Source organism: Esox lucius, chromosome 7 (genome assembly GCF_011004845.1).
Source record: "Esox lucius isolate fEsoLuc1 chromosome 7, fEsoLuc1.pri, whole genome shotgun sequence".
In the NCBI taxonomy this organism is placed as follows: Eukaryota; Metazoa; Chordata; class Actinopteri; order Esociformes; family Esocidae; genus Esox; species Esox lucius.
The window spans coordinates 15,869,599-15,891,838 of record NC_047575.1 but is presented as its reverse complement, the minus strand read 5'-3'; the positions used below and the strand labels follow the sequence as shown (position 1 = coordinate 15,891,838).

Sequence of the window (22,240 nt, the reverse complement as noted above, 5' to 3'; positions counted from 1 at the left end):
TATATCTAATGCTTTGGAAATTATTTTGTACCCTTCTTCTGACTGTTATCTTTCAACAATGAGATCCCTCTTATGCTTTGGAAGCTCTCTGGGACCATGGCTTTTGCTCTGAGATGCAACTAAGAAAATGTCAGGAAAATCCTACCAAAACAGCTGAACTTTATTTGTGATTAATCAGAGTCACTTTAAATGATGGCAGGTGTGTAATGTATTCTGTTTAACATGAGTTTGAATGTGATTGGTTAATTCTGAACCAGCGCATGTGAGCGGAGTTGAGTGGGAGCGAGCGGGGAGCGGGAGCGGGCGATTGCAGAGAGGCATTTTTAAAAGGACGGAGCGAGCGCCCTATTTCCAGCTCCAATTTCGCTCCGCTCAAACGCGAGTCTAAGCATGCTCAGTCGGGCCTGACCCAGAATCCATCTGTGTCTTGCAAAGTCATCAACACACAGTACAACGGACAGTAGACAGTAGACATAATGGAGTTCAAAAAGTACTTTAACCCTTTGGCGCGTACGATCACACTGGTGTGATCAATCTAGAGTGGTCCCTGGAGCGTACGATCACACCGGTGTGATTAGAACGTCATGTTTAGAACGCACCATTAGCATACCTAGCTACAAGTAACGTAACAATGGCTGGTAAAACCGCGCAATTATTTACTCACATTTAGCTCAAACAGTGTTTATAACTTTATTTCCTGATTGTAATTGTTTCAAGACCATACTATGATATTAACCAGGTAGAAAGCATTCAAATCGGGACAAGAAGCGTTACTTACGTACCAACAGACAGCCAACACTAATGCACAAAAACGAATTATATTAGCGACTACTACCGATCAAAACCATTGCAAAAACTTTCTAGAAGTTACGTTCCCCGTTGTATGCATTTTATATAGTTTATTCATTTTCACTGCACTGAATAACTGGTCACGATTTGTTAGCTAGCGGGCAGCTGACGTTTGCTAGCGGTTAGCTGACGTTTTCTAGCTAGCTACAGTAATAAATCAACCAACTTTTGCAGCTCTTAGAATTCGAGTCAACAAGAGAAGCTTGCAATGCAATGCATGTACTGTTCCTTACCTAGCAAGTTGGCAGTTCAAATGCTGGCGTGAGTTCAAATGCTGCAGAGTACTGAAGTCACGTGCAAAAAAACTCACGCTGGGGGGTCGGTAAGGAATATTTGAAACTCACGCGTGAAAAGGTTAAATTGAATACTTAACTTGTAACAAAGTTTAAATTAAATATAGTGTAATATTCAAACAAATTCGTTTTGTCATTCAAGTAGGCCTAATGGTTCGTTTTATTTAATATTTGTCATCCGTGAATTTGTATTTAATAGAGCGAGAGGAGGAGCAGCAGAAACAAAAGAAAACGGTTGAGGAATTCAAAAGTTTCTTCACTGTATGCAAAGGCCCAACAATAACAAAGGAGAGAAAAAGAGAGCTGGAAGTAGCATTTTTTAAAATGATTTATATGGGCTATGAACGGTTGAGTAAAGGAGAACGCGAAGGGATGCAACACTTCGCCAGCGCAGCTCAACCGGGCTACACACCCCCATGTTACAACACCGTAAGGGACACGCTCATGCCACATGCCCTGGAAGAGATGGAAGCCAAACTGCAAGACCTACTGCAAAATGGTGATGGGTTCGTTCTGTCAGCGGACATTTGGACCAATAGAAGAGGGCACAGCTTCCTTGGCATCGTAGACAGTTTTATTGATTCCGTTCCGGGGGCACACAGTTTTGTTGGACTGTGAGCACATACAAGGGCACCACACCGCAGATCGTATTTATCACAAGTACGAAAGTGTACTGAAATATTGGAACGTGCAACAACGTGTGATTCAGGTTGTCACTGACAGTGCCAGCAACATGATCAAGGCAACATTTCTATTTGAATTTTTTTTGTTGTTGCTCATTAGTTCTTTGGGAAGTAGCCTAAGGTTGTGGTCTGAGCTAAAAGTGAAATCTACATGTAGATTTTTTTCCTTTTTTTGGAGTGAGCGGGGGGCGATTTGAGTGCGTGAAGCAAATGCGTTGAGCGCTGAGCGATAATGAGCGGAGTGGCCTGATGTGGCTTTGAGCGGGGGAGCGGAGGGGTGAACAGTTCCGTGAGCGATGAGCTGAGATTTTCACCGCTCCACTCCGCTCATATGTGCTCTGTTCTGAACTCAGCCGCTTCACCAGTTATAAGAGGGTGTGCACACTTATGCAACCAGGTTATTGTAAGGTTTTTATTTTTCATTTTTCCCCCTCAAAGATTTCAGTTTGTTTTTCAGTTGAATTGTTCACATTCTAAGTCACATTAAAAGTGGAAAAAGTTCTCACATGATTTATCTTCGTCTCATTCCTCTACATCACAAAAACCTGTCATTTTAACAGGGGTGTGTAGACTTTTTATATCCACTGTATGTTCATGCAGAGAGATTCTGTTGGAGATGCACCGGCTTATCAGTGTGTGCTGACACCGTGGCACCTACTCCGGACACGTATAAATATGGTCTCCTGTCAGCATGTGTGTAGTCTGGATCAGAGAGACAGGCAGGCCCAATCAGAATGCAGCTATTGTTTTATTGGGGAGGCTCCGTTGCTGAAGCCCATCTGTCTGCCTCTCCTATTCTCTGTAGTACTTCTTCATTGGTTCTTTCCAGGTGGTGGGGCCTTGGGATAATGAACTCATAGCTGCAGGATTTTACTTGTGATGTTTTGATCCTTTTCAGAGAAGATTAAAAGGATTTAGGAAGGGAATGTGTCATTAAGCAAAACCCTTTCCTTTTTAACAACTTCATTGGGATGACTCTGACAGAAAAATTATATTGAATATTCTCTCCGAAGATTTTGCCAAAGCATATAATACTGAATAGCTTACTTGTTGTATTTCGTTTAGTGGGTAATTACTGATTTGATTGGGCAATTACTTATTTGACATGCACTCAGAGAAATGGCTGAAATGAATGCCTCCTTCTCACTCTCTCAGTCTTTACCCCCACTGACCTCTATCTCCTGTCTGTTTATATTCTGTTGTTATGTCAATGTTGTCTGTTTAACCCATACACCTCCTCTGTGTCTCTGTTTAGGACCACTGAAGGGGATGCTGGGCCAATGACAACCATGCGGGTCATGTGGTCAGTCGTCACTGCTCTCCTTGTCTCCATGTCACTCAGTATCGTCCAATCAGAACTGCAGGAAGGAGCGCTCATTCCAGGTACGTGACCTTCACCACAGTCCTGCTGATCGACACGCTGTTTGCCATTGGACACGTCCTTGACCTTCCCTGCTGCAGACAGAGACACGCACGGTGCCTGTGCTTGATTTCTAATCCTTCTAGTCTTGTTGCAATTCATCGGAAGGATTTGGTGGGGCGAGATCCCGTCGGATGCCTTCTGAGGTCTGCAATTCTTTCCGAACGTTGTGCCCCCCCCCCCCCCATTGTGGGTTTCATTTGTTTCTGTGTGGTGGAGGTTTGGGCAGATGATCGCGTCTGATAAGGCCCACGTTACACACACTGTTAGACCCAAGGTAATTACTCTATCTATCAGAGAACCAGGGATGGTAGAGGAACACAAGGTTTTATCTGTTCCCCGCTTGGTCCAGTGATTTGGAATCAAGAAGTGCTTGCTATGTTCCATTTATTTCCCACTGTGGTGTGTTTAATTGGCTCTTCCTCTGCCAGGGGATCAATCCACGCTGCTGGCTAACAACAGGGCTCTATGACTCAGATACTGCTAGGGGTGCGTGTATGTGTGTCTTTGTGTGTGCCGACTGAATATTCGTATTTTTCTCCGCCTAATTAGTTTGCAAGTTCTGCCGGTGTCAGTTAGATATAGGGTTGCATTGACAATCTTAGATAAAGTTAAATTGACTACTATATTGCATTACATCAACCTCAACCGTAGATTGGTTAGAAAACGAAGCAATTAAAGGTTGAGGATAGTGAAATGGCAGCGGTTGGAACCTTTTGGAGTAACAGGCTCTGTCTCGCAGATGTTTGAAGGGAGGGAGGCTAATGCAGAGGACGGCGTTCAGTAGGGACCTGTTCAGCTTCTTACAGTGATGACTTCAACCTCATGTTGAGCTCCAATGGTCAGAGAAATGTGGAAGTGGAAAGGAAGGGAGGTGTCCCACAGACCCTTGATACTGGGTGTGTTTGTTTGTGTGTGGGAGTGGGTGGGTGTGGGGGGGACTTCACCTGGCTGGATCTCTGGATCGTTTCACCTGAGTAAACGTTTTACATGAAAATCCAATGGTTTTAAAACAGATTTACCTTCAGTCGCCAAGTATATTTTTCTAAGAGCTGTTACTATGATGAATCTTCCTATAGCTAGTGCATTTAATAGCAGAAATGTCCCGAGCACTAAAAACATGAACTAATTGGCCTCAGAGGGACAGCACAATGAACCCTTTTCACTGATTTCTGTTGGCACCGGGTGATTGTTCATGCTGGCCACTTGGCCGTCTCACCACAACTTTTGGCATGCAGTGAATAGCCTTTTAAAATCAATGGGAAGTCAAAAGGGCTTGACATGTACAGAGCAACTCCTTGCAGATTGCATTTTTCCGGAGGAGTATGTGCTGATTTCTTTGTGTGTCCTGGCCTGTGTTTCCATGCCGTGTGTGGATGGAATATTTCCTTGAGTTCTTCTCAGAGAATGTGATTAAGAAGAGACCAGGAGTTACCTCCTGCCATCCTAATGGAAACTGGGAAAAATAAAGTGTTTTTGAGGTACACTCTAAATGCAGATGTCAAGTATATTAGAATTGTTCTGGAAAAAAATGGAAAGTAGTACATTTGTTTTGGAGTCTTGTTGTGTAGCTTGTCCACCTGAATACTAACTGACCTCCTCCCTGTTTGGAAAGAAACCTCAGAGATATTGGTCAAGTTAAAACAGGGGCTGTGTAGAGTGGGTAGTGCGACTTAGCTGTGCTCAGGGGCTGGTGGCGAGGAGCCCAATTAGGAACTGTAATCATAGGCCAGTTTGTTAGCGTGGACATGTTTCATTAGTTGCGCCAGCAGCCTGTCGTTGGTGGGAGTTGGTAATTTTGGGGTAGACATCATTACTGCCGGATGGTGAGGCAATCTATTAGTCATAGCACTATCTGTCATTAGTCACAACACGCATGCTTTATGACCTTCCATGAAAAACATAGTTTTTTTATATTCAAAACATTTTCCCGAACCTGTAAACATACAGCTCCGGAAAAAAACAAGAGACCACTGCACTTATTTCTTTCCTTTCCAAACAAGTCGAAAGGAAGGTTTTGAGTGAGAAACAGAAGGGTTAAAATTAAGAGACCACTGCAAATTGAACGCTTCTGTTCCTCACTCAAAACTCAACTTTTTTGGAAAGGAAAGAAAAAGATGCAGCGGTCACTTAATTTTTTCCAGAGCTGTATACTGAGCCCAAATCGTAAAAATAATCAATAATCAAAAGTTTATGCTTAAGCCTAACCCTAATCTTAACTACTAATCTTAATACTAACAATAACCCTAACCGTAAACCTAACCCACAAGTCCTGGAAAGCATTTAAAAAAATGACACATTATAGGAAAATAAAGGAGTGGAGGAACATAGCAAATGTATTAACAAATGTAGATGCAGTTAAATGTATCAAACAAATGTTGATGCAGTTCATCTGTATACTTCTGTACAGATGAACTGCATGATACAATAAAGCAATGAACATCTTATCATGGTCTGTGTAATGTGTAAAAATACTGAGCAGGCCCAGTTGACCTGGGATGTTGGATCAGGATGGTAAGTGTCTTTGAAAGGATTATTGGGTCTCTTCCTGGATGCCCCATACACAATCTATTCCAAGCCGCACTGAAGCTGTTCTGGTGGCTCATGGTGGCCCAACACCTTGCTGAGGCACTTTATGTTAGTTTCTCCTTGTCATTTGTCTGTAGGTTTTATAAACATTTTGAGGACCAGCAGTTTAAAATATCTGTTTTACCTAACCACTAAACCTAACCATACCCTAACCTTAACGTAACCCTTACCATAATAACCTAATCATTATGCATAACCTTAACCTAAACCTAACTCTTAAAACTAACCATAAACATAATTCTAAGACTAATTGTACCCCTGATTCTTACCCTAAGCTTATTCCCAAATCAGATTTGTTTTTAAAGCTTTACTTTCAAGTGAGACAATGTCAGCAAAATGTCCTCACCCTGTGTGATTTTTTCATGTTTTACTAGCGTACATCTCGTTAGTTATAGAAGATTAATGCTTTCATGCTTTATTACATGTTGCAATTAATCTATAATCTATATAATTTATAAATTTTTATAAAGTGTTTCACAACTGCCAGCACACATTTCCCGAATGTGTACTGCATTTTTCCAAAAGAAATGAACACACTTCTTGAAACTCACACCATACAGAATACACATAACTCCAGACTTCTCACAAAAAAAACTAAACATTATACTGAAAACCAAATTATATATCATCAATAAAACATTATGCTTAAAAGTCAAACCAAAAAAAGTGGAATTGAAAACAAAGGTATTAATGAATTAAAAACCATTATGTTTTCCAGAATCCCTCACATGAATTTTGCACTTCTCATGATATTATAGACCGTATATATACTGTACAAATACCATAATTGTTCTTTTTGTTGGGTTTTTGTACTGCAATTCACGTTTTCCTTACGATGACGAAAGGGGAAGGGAAAGCATTTTTATGCAGTTTCAGGGTTATAATCATACCAATAAAGGTTTATTCTACCTCACTGCCCTGTATCTGACCTGGGCCAGAGATTTCCACCTACTTGACAGGCTACATGATCTTGAAAAATGCCATTGTTTAGAAATACTCTTCTTAACTAGATTTCTCTAATTGTATGAGGTTGTTATCGAACACCATCATCGACTGGTGTTTCTCAATCCTACTAAATGCTAAGTATTTTATAGAAAGAATATGTCTGAAGTTCATGCAGTTTTCTTGTACTGTCCTGCATATTCTAATACATACAGAAAGATGTAGCAGAGAAAGCAGGTTGATCATCACAGTAGTCAGTTAAGTTTACAGTAAGTAACCTATTTTATTTTCTGAAAGTCCCAACAATTGCAGATGCAACAGTGGATTTGATTTGGCTTTCAGCCCAGCTATCCAGATTTTCCTACCTTACAGTGTCACGTTAAAGATCTTTGTTCCTCTTCCTCTCCCTCGTCCACCTCCTCTCATTATTCCTCTCTATGGTGTTTTCATCCATTGTTCCAAAACACAGGTGATCTTACCTGCTGCCCTTTTTATTCATTCCAACATCCTGATTGCTAGTTGACTAATCATGCTTGTTTGTGTTTAACACCTTGAAAACTGTGTGTCTATGTGTTATAATTGCGATGATTTTAGTTTTGTTATTGAATGGCAGTGTTTTCTACATGACATCATGGTGACAATTATTCTTTACAAAGAGTGTTGTGTGTGGAGCTTTTTTTTTTAAATGGAACAGAGATCTATGTGAAAACAGCTGGATAGTGCTTATGGGTTGGGATAAATGATGTTCCTTCTGGAATTTAGCAGAATGGCTTTGTCTTTATTGTTCACAGAACCGTGAAATCGTGAAACATTTTAATTATATTAGTCAATGTCCTTAGTTTGTGGATTTAAACAGTGTTTGTTTCTCGTCCCCTTTCCCCGTGGGTGTAACCTTGGTAATCTAGACAAGCTTGTTTCCCACTGACATGGAGGGGTGTGCCCGTCTGACCGAGACATCAGGCTGACTTTCTAGATGTCAACTCTCACTGGAAGAAAAGAGCCTCTATCCTGGCAGCCGTCAAAGTTACATCACATGGCTTCGGAATGACCTGCGTGCTGGATGAAACGTCCCGATACAATGTGATGGTTAAAGACAAGCGTTTGCCAACCAACTTGAATGCTTTGATTTGAAAAACAATAGCATTTGACCCGAGTCTACACGGAAGAACACAGCCGCGTTGGTCACAGTGTGGTCATGATTTGGCTTGAGAACTGTGTTTTAGCCCATTCTATGGATGAAAGGCTCAGACCTTGGCAGATGGCAGGATATTTCCCTATGAGGAGCGTGGGAGAGAAAGGCAGGCGACGAGGAGAACAGGTCACAGTGTGCAGTACTACTGTAATTACTAATGAGAGACAGAGTGAGGGAGAGGAAAGGAGAGCGAAAGATGGAGAGAGCGGGAGGAAAAGAGAGAGATTGAGTAATAGAGGTAGTCATTATTAATTCCTACACTGTTGATTTGGTTTAGCTCGTATATCATAGATAAGGGTCCTTGATATAAACTCCCAGCTCTTCTGTGTTTTGTCTCTTATTACTGTAGAAAGGCTCTTCAGACACCCAGTGAGCCTGTCTGACTTTACCATAGGAGGTTAAGTAAGTCCCTTTCTGGGCAGGAGAGATCTGCCATAGTCTACCGCATAATTGATTCAATTTAAGCATGAAGCCCAAATTCACAGCTATCCCCTCAAGGGCATTTCAGTTAGATAAATGTAGCTTTTCCGTAGTCAAAAGAACGGCTAATTTATGCTTGGAGCCTGCCAAATGTACCTTAGGCTGAATAGTTGACTTCCTGCTTTCCTCTGCCCCATTCTGTGACACTCTCTGCCGTGATACCCCCCACCTGCCCCCTGCACTGTTGCCATGGCAATCAGTACAAACCAAAGTTACATAGGTGTTGTCCCCCTGCTGGCTGATTGATTGCCGATATTGGAATTGATTGGCATTAGGGGTGGGAGGAAAGGCAATTGTGTGTGTATTGCTGGGGTTGGGGGGGCAGTTTTGAGAGATGCTTGCTATTACCTGTTGTGTGTTTTTTAAAGCCTTTTCATTATCACAGTATTATTTCAATTGTTTGTCAATTTTGGGTATATGTGTGTAACTGGAAGAATACTCTTTTATGCAAAAAATGACATTTCGACATCTCCATTGTCATTCAATATCTGCTCCTGTCTGTGGCATCTGATCTGAGGTGAAATAAATAGATATAGTATAGAGTAGATATAATATGTCATTGAAAATGCGGTCACAACAGACAGACAGAATCAGCGAGGATCTGATATTAAGTTCTGCTACGTGTAGCTGTCTGGTTGTGTTGGGGCTGAGACAGACAGGGTGTAGCTGTCTGGTGGTCTTGGGGCTGAGACAGACAGGGTGTAGCTGTCTGGTGGTGTTGGGGCTGAGACAGACAGGGTGGAGCTGTCTGGTGGTGTTGGGGCTGACACAGACAGGGTGTTGCTATATGGTGGTGTTGGGGCTGAGACAGACAGGGTGTAGCTGTCTGGTGGTTTTGGGGCTGAGACAGACAGGGTGTAGCTTGGCCCTACCAAGCAAATAGGCAGTAACTGCCCATAGAGTGAAACTGAGAAAAATGCATTCAACTTTATTTCAGTAGAAGTACTTTTATTTTTAACATTGACTCTGGCCTCTGACATGACCTTTGACAGTTAAATATCAGTAAAAGCCTTATTCCTTAGCATAATATTGAACACATGATGGAGAAACCCAAAACAAATAACAATATATGTCACTGCCATTTTCAAGTTGAGTATACTTGTAATGTATCCTATTAATAAAAGTGTTTTTGCTAGCCTTGTAACAGAGTTGAAACAGCCTCCATTCTTTCAGTAAGAGACCAGTTGCAGTTATATGAACATCCTTTGCACTCATATGGCTGTGTCAGTTACATGAACATCCTTTGGGCTCATATGGATGTGTCAGTTACATGAACATCCTTTGGGCTAATATGGCCGTTTCAGTTACATGAACATCCTTTGGGCTCATATGGCTGTTTCAGTTACATGAGCATCCTTTGGGCTCATATGGCCGTTTCAGTTACATGAACATCCTTTGGGCTCATATGGCTGTTTCAGTTACATGAACATCCTTTGGGCTCATATGGCCGTTTCAGTTACATGAACATCCTTTGGGCTCATATGGCTGTTTCAGTTACATGAACATCCTTTGGGCTCATATGGCTGTTTCAGTTACATGAACATCCTTTGGGCTCATAAGGCTGTTTCAGTTACATGAACATCCTTTGGGCTCATATGGCTGTTTCAGTTACATGAGCATCCTTTGGGCTCATATGGCCGTTTCAGTTACATGAACATCCTTTGGGCTCATATGGCTGTTTCAGTTACATGAACATCCTTTGGGCTCATATGGATGTGTCAGTTACATGAACATCCTTTGGGCTCATATGGCTGTTTCAGTTACATGAACATCCTTTGGGCTCATATGGCTGTTTCAGTTACATGAACATCCTTTGGGCTCATAAGGCTGTTTCAGTTACATGAACATCCTTTGGGCTCATATGGATGTGTCAGTTACATGAACATCCTTTGGGCTCATATGGATATGTCAGTTACAGTACAGTATATCTACTGCATACTACACACCCTAACATATAATATATCATTATATTCACTTCTACATTCAATTGGTAAAGGTATTTTTTTGTATGAAGTAAAACATTTACATGGAAAAAACATATAGAATATATATTTATGTATTCTATTCATTACATTTGTTCTTAAATGTAATAATAAAATATGCAAAATATAAATTTAGCCTATATTCCCAGTCCCCTTCTCTGGATACTGGATGAAGTCATTGTATTTTATGGGTCTCATTAAAACATAGTTTTAAGAATATTCACAGATGGATGATAAGCACAGTTCAGACGGTGTTCTAAAAATACACTGTCCTGTATCAGACATTTATTTCTTCATATGTGATTTTTTTCTTAGCTAGAACACATTATTGTCAAGATATCAACAACTTAACTATCAGTTAATGTCTTCTCATTAACTGAAAGAGAGAAACCAACTATAGACAATTATATGTGTAAAACCTTGACCAAAATGTAAGGTTTGTGTGGTATAAAATATTTCCCCAAACAACATTCTAGATGTTACCTTACCTTATGGTCTGTATTGCCTCCTTAACATGTTATCTTCTTGAATAACACAGGAGGTCAGTTGTAAGTGCCCAGCAGTGGCTGCCTTTTCTGTTTCAATCAGTTTAATTAAATATACTCAGATAAACCCCAACAGGAGGTCACACAGAAAAAGTGAGCCCTTTCCTGTAATGCCTTTTGTGACACTCGGCCACCCACTCTAAAATGGTTTGATAACAGGCAGTTTCCTACATAACAAGGCAAAATGAATATAGACCTAATAAAGGAAATGGTTTCATTTAGGAATTATCAGCTTCGTTAACATGCTCAAATCAAGCTTAAGTGTAATCAGTCTTGTCTTTTTCTTTTTACGTTTTCACACTGAGCAGACACTTTTATCTACAACCCCATATACAATAAAGTTGGGATGCTGCATAAAATGCAAATTAAAACCGAATGAAATGATGTGCAAATATTTTGTCCCTATATTTAATAGAAAATAATGAACCCCTCCCCATTTTCTGAAACACTCATCCTCTCTGGAATTGTCTTTTTATACCCAGTCATGTTACTGACCCGTTTCCAATTAACCTAATTAGTTGTGAGATGTTCCATCAGGTTCTTTTTTAGCATTACACAATTTTTCCTGTCTTTTGTTGCCCCTATCCCAACTTTTTTTTAAATGTGTTTCAGATTCAAAGTGGGCATGTATTCTTCAAGAAAACAATGACATTTCTCAGTTTCAACATTTGACATGTTGTCTTTGTGCTATTTTTCATTGAATATAGGGTTTAAATGATTTGCACATCATTGCATTCCGTTTATCATTACCTCCTACAGCGTCCTAACATTTTTGGAAACAGTGTTGTAAAATAAGTTGCAGTTTGTTTCCTTTTAAAAAATGTGTGTACAGTATATTCATGGGGGTTGTGCTTCTTTTTTTTTAGAGACAGTGGGAAATATGAAGGAGAAAGTGTGCTGGGATTAGCAGTGGGCTACAATGGCTCCCTTGAAGCAACAGAATAGCTGTAGATGACTAGACCGCCCTAAGCCACCAATAGTTTTTCTGTTTTGTCATGGTTAAGTGTGTGGACAAACATTTGGCAGGGTGTTTCGGAATAGCAACTTTTTATTCATCCCATCTTGTGAATCTCTAGCGGACAGGTCTGTCTTTGGTGAAGGAGAGAGACAGGTCTTCCTGTGTAGGTGGAGTGAGACGGGTCTTCCTGTGGTGGTGGAGAGAGACAGGTCTTCCTGTGGTGGTGGAGAGAGACAGGTCTTCCTGTGGTGGTGGAGAGAGACAGGTCTTCCTGTGTTGATGGTGAGAGACAGGTCTTCCTGTGTTGATGGTGAGAGTCAGGTCTTCCTGTGTTGATGGTGAGAGTCAGGTCTTCCTGTGTTGATGGAGAGTGTTTTTCTGTCTAGATAGCATGGCCGTGTTCACTGAGCCTCTACCTTGTCAAGGCTTTTCTACTTCCACCTTTCCTTTCCACTGCCACAGGCACCTTAAATGTTGTATCTGTCACAGGGGTCCTGTATCCACCGTCTGCTTAGGGAGATCCTTTCCAGTGTGTCAGATAGTTCTCTTTCTGTTTTCGCATGATCTGATTGGGTGTAATTGTGTTGTTGTCCTTGGGCTCTGTGGGGTCTATTTGTGTCAGTGAACAGAACCCCAAGACCTGTTGTGCTGTTCATCTCTATGTAGATGAAGGCTTTGTCATTGAAGGTTTGAATATCTCTTTCCTCTAGATGGTGGTGAAATCTAATATCATTAGTAGAAATATTCCCATTTCATCTTGGCAGACAGGCATTGTTTGGAGGTTTGTGTTCTCTGAGAAATGTTTGCAGAAATCTGCATGCTCCTCTCGCTCCCTCAAACACATTCACTCATTGTCTCTCTTCATCTACTGCATGCATACCTGATATAAATCAGCACATAAACATTGTTAATGCTGTGTTTGCGCCGTCATACAGTTCAGCTGTTTTTCCTCTGCCAATCCCCAACAGAACAGCCTGGAACATTGTGTCCCACAGTTGTGGTCTTGGCACCAGGTACGTCCTGTGTGTTGTTGTGGTTAATTGTGTTCTGGCTGTTCAAACCTCTGACAGGTCCAGTGTGTGAAGTCACCTGCGTAGCGTGAGCAGGGGATTTGGGGCGGGGAGGGGGGTTGTCGGGTACCGCAGGGGGCCCGAGGAGGGATGGTATCGGACCAGCACATTGATTAGCCGCATGAATCAGCCCCGCTTCGCCTCCCTCTTCACATCTCCATGGAGTTGTGGGCGGGTGCCGGGGGACTTTTGTGGCTTATCAAAGGCACCGGTTTACCCAGCATAGCATGTCAGGCCATTCATCTTGCTGTAAGTGACGTGTCAGTCCCTGAAACAAGCAGCCACTTCCTTTAAACACACTCACACTGACAACAAACGCGCCCGCGCTGACGACAAACGCACACTAAAAACAAACTCTCGCAATGACAACACGCACGCACTAGGAACACACACAAACGACAAACACAAAGCCTACCCCGACACGCGTGACAACACACGGGTACCTATGACAGGCAGATACTGTGAAGGCCTTCTGACCGCTGTATATGGGAAATAAATCCTGGACACCACAGCAAAAGACACAACACACAAACCCATTCCCATCATCCTCTATGTCACACCGTCCTGTACTATCTTAGGTCAAGGCCAGGCTGTTCTGCATTGATTTACCATCAGTCACGGTTCCTTGCTTTCTATTGGTCCTGTGGTGAGTCCAGCCCTCTCTGTCCCATCACCTTGTCTCTCATAGGTGTTGAAATGATAAGGATAAACCCAACGGACCGTCTTTGGCCTCACACTAGATGGCTACTCTGCAGGGGCTCGGCGGATGTTGGCCCAGTGTTTCAGAAATGCTCCTCCCTCCACTTGTTGTAGTCTCCAGGCACTGTCTGTGCAGGGGTTTAATCCAGCGCAAATCAGATGACTTTGACCTTGTTAGTGCTATGAAATAAAATGTAATGGCCACATCCCAAAGATTGCTTTCTCATCCTTTTTTATTAACGTTGTTGTGTGTTGTTCTTTTGCTCTGTAACTAGGTCCTGTTTGTGCTCTTTGGGCCAGTTACCAGAGAGGGTAACTAGAGAATGAGATCATCTTCCCTAATAAAATGACAATGTTACTGTCTTCTTTCTGACCGCCAATCTGGGGCTTTGGAAGTGGAGCTACCAAAGCTAGTTTAAAGTAGTTCAACCTAAAGTCATTATAACTGAAAAATACCTGAAAATTCCAGGATTAACTGTCATCTATGGTTTAGTTTTCTTTGAACAGCCATTCAGAACCTCTGCTTTAGACACTGCTACTTACAAATCAATGGGAGAACCTGTGAGCAGGTAGGAAATTGCCTCAAAATCATTTGGTTTTATGTAACTAAGTTGCCCACCAATGGCATATCCAGCTTCACATTTCCTTAGAAAGACAGTTTACTAATACATATTAAAGAACTGTGGTGGAAGGTTTTGGTGCCCCTGTTGAGGTGAACAATAACAAGAAACTATGTTAAGAGATGCTTCTCAGATAATGACAGTTCACGATAATGACAGACTTGCCGTTTGATAACTCCATTTCATACGTGTCTAATTCCAAGTCATTAGAAAGTGGACATGAACACAGGCATGATCAAAATAGCACCTTGTTTCTTTTTGTTATAATTTCTGTAATTTCATACCCGGAAACTTCACGTCAAATGTGACCAACGTGACCATCAATAGCCAATGAGTAAGCTGTGAAAATCTCATGCGTCAATAGGCATTCATTTAATTGGGTTAGTCTACCCACCAATCATCTCTCAACACGTTAACCCACATGCTTTAGACACCCAGTCACCATTTGCTACGTTATAACAGGAAACCTGTGTGATCAGACAGCACACCTGAGCTGTCTCTGTTGCAATGGCTTGTGATGATTGGCTGGCTCAGGCTAGACTGTATGTCATGAAGTTTGTTTATACAATCAAACATCAAAAATGTCACTTCAGGTCAGTCCATACGTTTTCATATTTTCTTTTTACTGGTTCCAACGGGGAAGTGAATCCACTACCCTGGCGTTGCAAGCACCATGCCCTTTCCAAGTGACTCACACTGGACAGGAATGTTTCCCTGCTTCAGGCTGTGAAGTGTCTTTATGACTAATGGAGTGCCATGGTAGTTCACTGAAACAAATGCAATTGTTTCTTTACACTGCTTTTCACTGCTACTGTACATGGAACTCCTAATAAGAAGTGTAATTAGAGGGCAACACTTCTGCACAGGGGCACACAGGGACTCTGTGCACCTCTGCTGCTGGAACTGGATGCTCAGAGACAAGCCCCCTATCTCATCCTCCAGTGGTTATCATCCAGGGTTGGGACTGGGCTAGTGGATGCTCAGAGACAAGCCCCCTATCTCATCCTCCAGTGGTTATCATCCAGAGTTGGGACTGGGCTAGTGGATGCTCAGAGACAAGCCCCCTATCTCATCCTCCAGTGGTTATCATCCAAGGTTGGGACTGGGCTAGTGGATGCTCAGAGACAAGCCCCCTATCTCATCCTCCAGTGGTTATCATCCAGGGTTGGGACTGGGCTAGTGGATGCTCAGAGACAAGCCCCCTATCTCATCCTCCAGTGGTTATCATCCAAGGTTGGGACTGGGCTAGTGGATGCTCAGAGACAAGCCCCCTATCTCATCCTCCAGTGGTTATCATCCAGGGTTGGGACTGGGCTAGTGGATGCTCAGAGACAAGTCCCCTATCTCATCCTCCAGTGGTTATCATCCAGAGTTGGGACTGGGCTAGTGGATGCTCAGAGACAAGCCCCCTATCTCATCCTCCAGTGGTTATCATCCAGGGTTGGGACTGGGCTAGTGGATGCTCAGAGACAAGCCCCCTATCTCATCCTCCAGTGGTTATCATCCAGAGTTGGGACTGGGCTAGTGGATGCTCAGAGACAAGCCCCCTATCTCATCCTCCAGTGGTTATCATCCAAGGTTGGGACTGGGCTAGTGGATGCTCAGAGACAAGCCCCCTATCTCATCCTCCAGTGGTTATCATCCAGGGTTGGGACTGGGCTAGTGGATGCTCAGAGACAAGCCCCCTATCTCATCCTTCAGTGGTTATCATCCAGGGTTGGGACTGGGCTAGTGGATGCTCAGAGACAAGCCCCCTATCTCATCCTTCAGTGGTTATCATCCAGGGTTGGGACTGGGCTAGTGGATGCTCAGAGACAAGCCCCCTATCTCATCCTTCAGTGGTTATCATCCAGGGTTGGGACTGGGCTAGTGGTGTTGCTTAGCTGTCCAGGCCTCTACCAGTCTTACTGCCTGGTTAGAACGCCACTGGGCCACTGTAGGTTAAGAACATGTATATGTTTTTAATCCTGGTCAGTCACAATTGCAGAGCTTTCCCAGTGGTGTGTTCTCAACCTCTGTTATGTAGGGCTAAAACCTCTGTTATGTAGAGGTTTTAGAGAACACAGCGTTTGTTTTGAGCCTATTTGAAGTATTTTGAGTCCTCTTGAAATGTGATTATTCAGTCTTTCAGTTTAGCATTTTAGTTACACTTTGGGCACACATAAACTTCAATAAAATCATCCTCTTTTACCGCAGTAATCATCTCTTACAGTTCCCAGTTCATGGTTTTGCTGTTCAGGAGAATTAACATTACAGCTACCTGGTTAACGATCACCAAACCTGATGGCATAATATATGATTAGTAATGCTCCTGTGCGTAAAAGTAATTATAATAAAACAAACGGAGTAACTCAAATGTACAGAATGTACTGTATACATTTTACATTCCAATGTCGAATAGAGCAAACTGGTAGCAAAGCCTTGTGCAACTGTTAGCGAACAGGAAGGGTTGGTAAAAGATAACTAATCCAACCATGTGCAGTGAAAGAGAGTCAGCGAGAGAGAGACCGAGATAGAGAGAAAGTGAGATCTGCAGTAGAGACCGAGACAGAGAGAAAGAGAGATCTGCAGTAGAGACCAAGATAGAGAGAAAGAGAGATCTGCAGTAGAGACCAAGATAGAGAGAAAGAGAGATCTGCAGTAGAGACCAAGATAGAGAGAAAGAGAGATCTGCAGTAGAGACCGAGATAGAGAGAAAGAGAGATCTGCAGTAGAGACCAAGATAGAGAGAAAGAGAGATCTGCGGTGTAGACCGAGATTGAGAGAAAGAGAGATCTGCAATAGAGACCGAGATAGAGAGAAAGAGAGATCTGCAGTAGAGACCAAGATAGAGAGAAAGAGAGATCTGCAGTAGAGACCAAGATAGAGAGAAAGAGAGGTCTGCACTAGAGTCTGAGATAGAGAGAAAGAGAGATCTGCAGTAGAGACCGAGATAGAGAGAAAGAGAGATCTGCAGTAGAGACCGAGATAGAGAGATCTGCAGTAGCATTAGTAGCAACATTTTTCATTTCCTTGAGGAACACAATGTCCTGAGCAGAAGCCAGATTGGATTTCTACCAAATTACCACACAGGCTACATTTATACCCCTCCACGCTCAAACCGAACAAGAAGACAAATAGGAGGGATTACTGCAGCTAATCATGTGCACATCTGAAACAGTTCTATTTGAACACACCCATATTTTAGGCTGCATATCTATACAGGCACTATGCATCAACTGCTGATGTAAAAAGGCCTAGGTGAAGTGATGGTTTCATTTATATGTAGGACTAAAACTCTGCCACACAGGTAGCTTTCACATGGCTGTGAGTGAACTGAGAGAAGATCATTCCAGAACATTAAAAGAAATGTTGCAATTCCAGTTAGGTTCTGGCTAAACATTTTCCAATAAGTTAACCAACTGTTATATGGCTGCAAAATGTGAGGTCCACTCTACAATAATGAATCTAACTAAATGACTGACATCCAATTTAAATACTGTATGCTGACTTCTGCAAGGGTATTGAAATCAACTCCATAGAAAACATGTTGAGTGGACTTGGGCTAATAACTATTTATTGAAATTGAAAATACAAATAACTCTAAAACATTAATCTCACAGCCTAAAAATGTCAAGGTGACCCAAATGAAGATTGACGTTGCCCCAAATGATGTGGCCCCAAGAGTAAATAGTTGACAGCTGGAGATGAATAATATGGACAAGTATGTACAAGGCGTATTGGAGAAGTGAGGTTGAAGGTCAGAGAAAATGGAATTCTGTCAAACATTAGGGACTTCCGTTTGTCTGAATACTTAAACTGTATAAATGACTCCAAACACAGAAAATGTTAACTTAATAAAGATGGTCACTTTCTAAAACCATGCTTCTCCAGACAGGAGAGACCTGTTGGTCTGGTTATAGTTGTTGTTCAGAGTCACCACTCAAATATATTATGAATTAAAGATTCCTTTGTCTGTATATTCAAAATGACAATTTCTACATTCACAAAACACATTTTATTGAATATTCTTATTGTCACAAATCACGTCGCTTTGACAAAATTAATTGGTCATTCATGCCATTGAAGAACATTTCAATTTATTAAGAATGAATTCACATTTTTGAGAGAGAGAAAGAGATAGCGACAGAGAGAAGGGAGAACGTTCGTATCTTGCAGCTTCTTTGATGGAGTGGAGCTGAGGAGCGGACGACTGTGAGGCGCTGAGAATCAGAGTATAGAGCAGTAATGAGACCACAGTGGGAAGGGTCATGCCAGTCAATGGATCAGAAGGATCAGGACTACATGGGATTCTGTCAGTGAGAGGAGTCGGTTAACGGACAGAGGAAGAGGTGATAAGACGAGGGTGGAGTACAGAGGACAGATCCGAGGAATGGAGTGGAAGGACAAGTTAGAATGAGGGGAACGCATCCTTTGCAGGGCAGGTTGACTTCTGCCTCATGCTATGTGTGCAGTTTCAATCATGGCGTCCGGGTGTGATGAATGTGGGGTTTGTCTGTCAGGAAGTATTTATGTCTTTCTTTTTTCTCCACAATCCGGTACTGTGTCTATAATCCATAAAAAAGGGGAGAAGGAAATGAATCTGTCAAGGTGGCCATTTTGAAAGAAAACTCATGCTTGTATAAAAAGGGCTTAGATGAGAGAACTAGCTTTCTCCTAGTAGAATGCCTCCCAATCACAGTCAGGCTCAAGGACATCTCTCTAAGACGATCAATATGCTGCCTTATCACCAGATATGCATATGAGATTGCAGTTCTAAATTGATTCCAATCTTCTCAGATTAACACAAAATCGATACACGTTCTAGCGTCAGATGAACCGGGTGTCTGTGCTAGCGTGCTGAAGTGAGCAGCGTCACGGGTGGCCACCTGACACCCTTTCACTGGACACGGGGACCTCTGGCTGAAGTGTCGGGGAACAGGTTGACAGATGCAGCCTTGAAGCCTTGCGGTTTGTCCTCTGTTGGCTGCAGGACTGCTGAGCTACCTCAGTGATTGGACCTTCTGTCAGTGGGACTGTCTCCCTGCCAGAAAACACTTTTTATATCACAATGGAATATTACAAAATAAAAAACACAATCAGACAGACTGAAATCTATTGCTGAAGGTCACTTTGCAGCACTGAGAACTGTTGAAAGAGGGTGCCGGTCTGCAGTGCCGTTAGAGGCAACCGTGCGGTGTGGCGCGGCTCTGTTTGGTGTTTGCTGGCGTTGTGGGATGCAGGCCTGCGGGCGGCAGGCGCCGTGTTCCGCTGTGATTGATGGTTTCATCTGTTCCCCGACAGTCAGAACAGTTAGTGCTGTTAACGAGCGCAGATCATCCCGACGTGCCGAGACGTTCATCCGTGGGTGCACTCCCGTTCGGAGAGATGTGGGTCTGTGTGTGCAGTTCTCTGGGATTTTCGTGTCTTTTTGACTGTCTTTTATTTTGAAACACACATTTCCCAAGAGTAAAGATTTTTGTTTCCCAGGGGCCTCTGTAACGTTAGTTCTGATCATACCGGGTTGTGTGCATGACAGGAAGTATTATACGGATGTGGAACTCTCTAAGTTTCTGAAACATGCCTGTCTGTGTCCTACACGACATAACACTAACCTGTCTGTGTCCTACACGACATAACACTAACCTGTCTGTTTACTACACTACATCACACTAACCTGTCTGTGTACTACACTGCATCACACTAACCTGTCTGTGTACTACACTACATCACACTAACCTGTCTGTGTACTACACTACATCACACTAACCTGTCTGTGTACTACACTACATCACACTAACCTGTCTGTGTACTACACTACATCACACTAACCTGTTTGTGTACTACGCTACATCACACTAACCTGTCTGTGTCCTACACGACATAACACTAACCTGTCTGTGTCCTACACGACATAACACTAACCTGTCTGTGTCCTACACGACATAACACTAACCTGTCTGTGTCCTACACGACATAACACTAACCTGTCTGTGTACTACACTACATCACACTAACCTGTCTGTGTACTACACTACATCACACTAACCTGTCTGTGTACTACACTACATCACACTAACCTGTCTGTGTACTACGCTACATCACACTAACATGTCTGTGTACTACACTACATCACACTAACCTGTCTGTGTACTACGCTACATCACACTAACCTGTCTGTGTACTACACTACATCACACTAACCTGTCTGTGTACTACACTACATCACACTAATCTGTCTGTGTACTACACTACATCACACTAACCTGTCTGTGTACTACACTACATCACACTAACCATGCTTCCTTCAAACCACCTATTTTCCGGTGGTGTAGTGGTCATCTGTCTCCATGGCTATGAATCTCCATTACTTCGTTTTGCCCTCTTAAACACATTATATTTGGTCATCACCCATATACAGGTATATGATGTTGGAGACCAGGATACCTGAAACTGATCAGGAGACAACTGAATTTCTTACAAACCAGACTCACACAGATCCTATAATCGCACAATTGTGATCTACAGAATGATACAACATACACTAAAGAAATGCACGCCAAGAACAATACAATAACACAATGAGTGCGGGTAACCTAGGTGGTTTGGACAAATACTCTGTATACGAAAGGTTGCTAGATTAAATCCCACTGCCACTAAACTGAAATGACATAATGTGTAGTATGTGAGACCAGACGACAGAGAAGGAGAGTATGTTCGTATATATTTGTAAATTCTGAGTGTGTAAGACAGCGAGTGTTCTTATTTGTAAATGCTGGTGTGTGTTTTGTTGTTTCCCTGTGGAAATCAGTGGATGTCGCTCACACCGAGGAGTTGTGGGAGTGATGTTTAGGGAGGTGGAGGAGGGAGGGAGCTACAGGACAGCGAGTGAGCCGTGTTCTGCTCTACAAATCTACAGCAGGGCCAGGCCCGGCTTCAGAATATGATTGACACATTAAGTGTGTTCGTTTGCCAGTCGGCTGTTTGCTCGCGTGCACTGGGACCCATGCGAGCGCGGCCAGCCATCTGTGCAACTTGCCGCTCTCTGTCTTTGCCTGTCGTCATGGTGATGTGCCCCCCCCTCCCCATAATGAAACCCATCAGTCTGGTGAGCGCGTGTATGCCAGCTCCTCCCTCCCGTCCCCCCCACCCACGCTCTCCGCTTCTATCAGGGTGTGTACCCCTCTCGCAGGACTGAAGTCAATCCAATGAGATGCTTCATTTCTGTGGGTTCCCACCAGCTGGCTTCTCTCCCCTGCTCTTGATTAAAGGCCTTTCAAAATGGGTCATTTTGGCTGTTGGTTTGCACCCACGTCTGTAAAGTCGTAGTTTCCTGCCTGTCTTTCCGTCCAGCCGTCCCTTGGTCCATCTGTCAGTGTGCCGGTTTAACCGGGCCGGCCTCGTTGGGTTGGGTGTCTTCTGTCTTGGTAACGGATCGTCTGTAAATCTGATGAAACTTCCATTTTACTTTGCTGTGTTTAGTCCAACAAAACACTGTTGGATGGTCAAAACATGACAGTTTTAAGATGGACACTAAATGCTTTGTTGCCGCTTGTTCTCCCACGGCACTTCATAGAACGGAGTGACAGCGCCCTCTTCTGGCTAATTTCTTAACATCACCTTAATAAAATGGTCTTCCATATACACCAATCAGCCATAACATTATGACCACCTGCCTAATATTGTGTAGGTCCCCCTTTTGCCAACAAAACAGCCCTGACCCATCGAGGCATGGACCTCTGAAGGTGTGCTGTTGTATCTGGCACCAAGACGTTAGCAGCAGATCCTTTAAGTCCTGTGAGTTGTGAGGTGGGGCCTCCATGGATCGTATCTGTTTGTCCAGCACATCTCAGAGATGCTCGATTGGATTGAGATCTGGAGAATTTGGAGGCCAATTCAACACCTTGAACTTGTGTTCTTCAAACCATTCCTGAACCAT

At 42.8% G+C, this 22,240-nt stretch overlaps 1 protein-coding gene across 3 annotated transcripts in view; it reads left to right on the top strand.

Moving 5' to 3' along the window:
- The window catches only part of LOC105010783 (roundabout homolog 1-like), a 160,575-nt gene that overhangs the window by 14,214 nt on the left and 124,121 nt on the right, over positions 1-22,240 (top strand). For all 3 annotated transcript variants that reach the window (XM_010870380.5, XM_020048566.3, XM_020048565.3), the window contains exon 2: positions 3,081-3,208. In XM_010870380.5, the coding sequence (XP_010868682.1) occupies positions 3,106-3,208 (103 nt within the window). In that variant the 5' untranslated portion in view covers positions 3,081-3,105. The remainder of the gene's footprint in view (positions 1-3,080; positions 3,209-22,240) is intronic.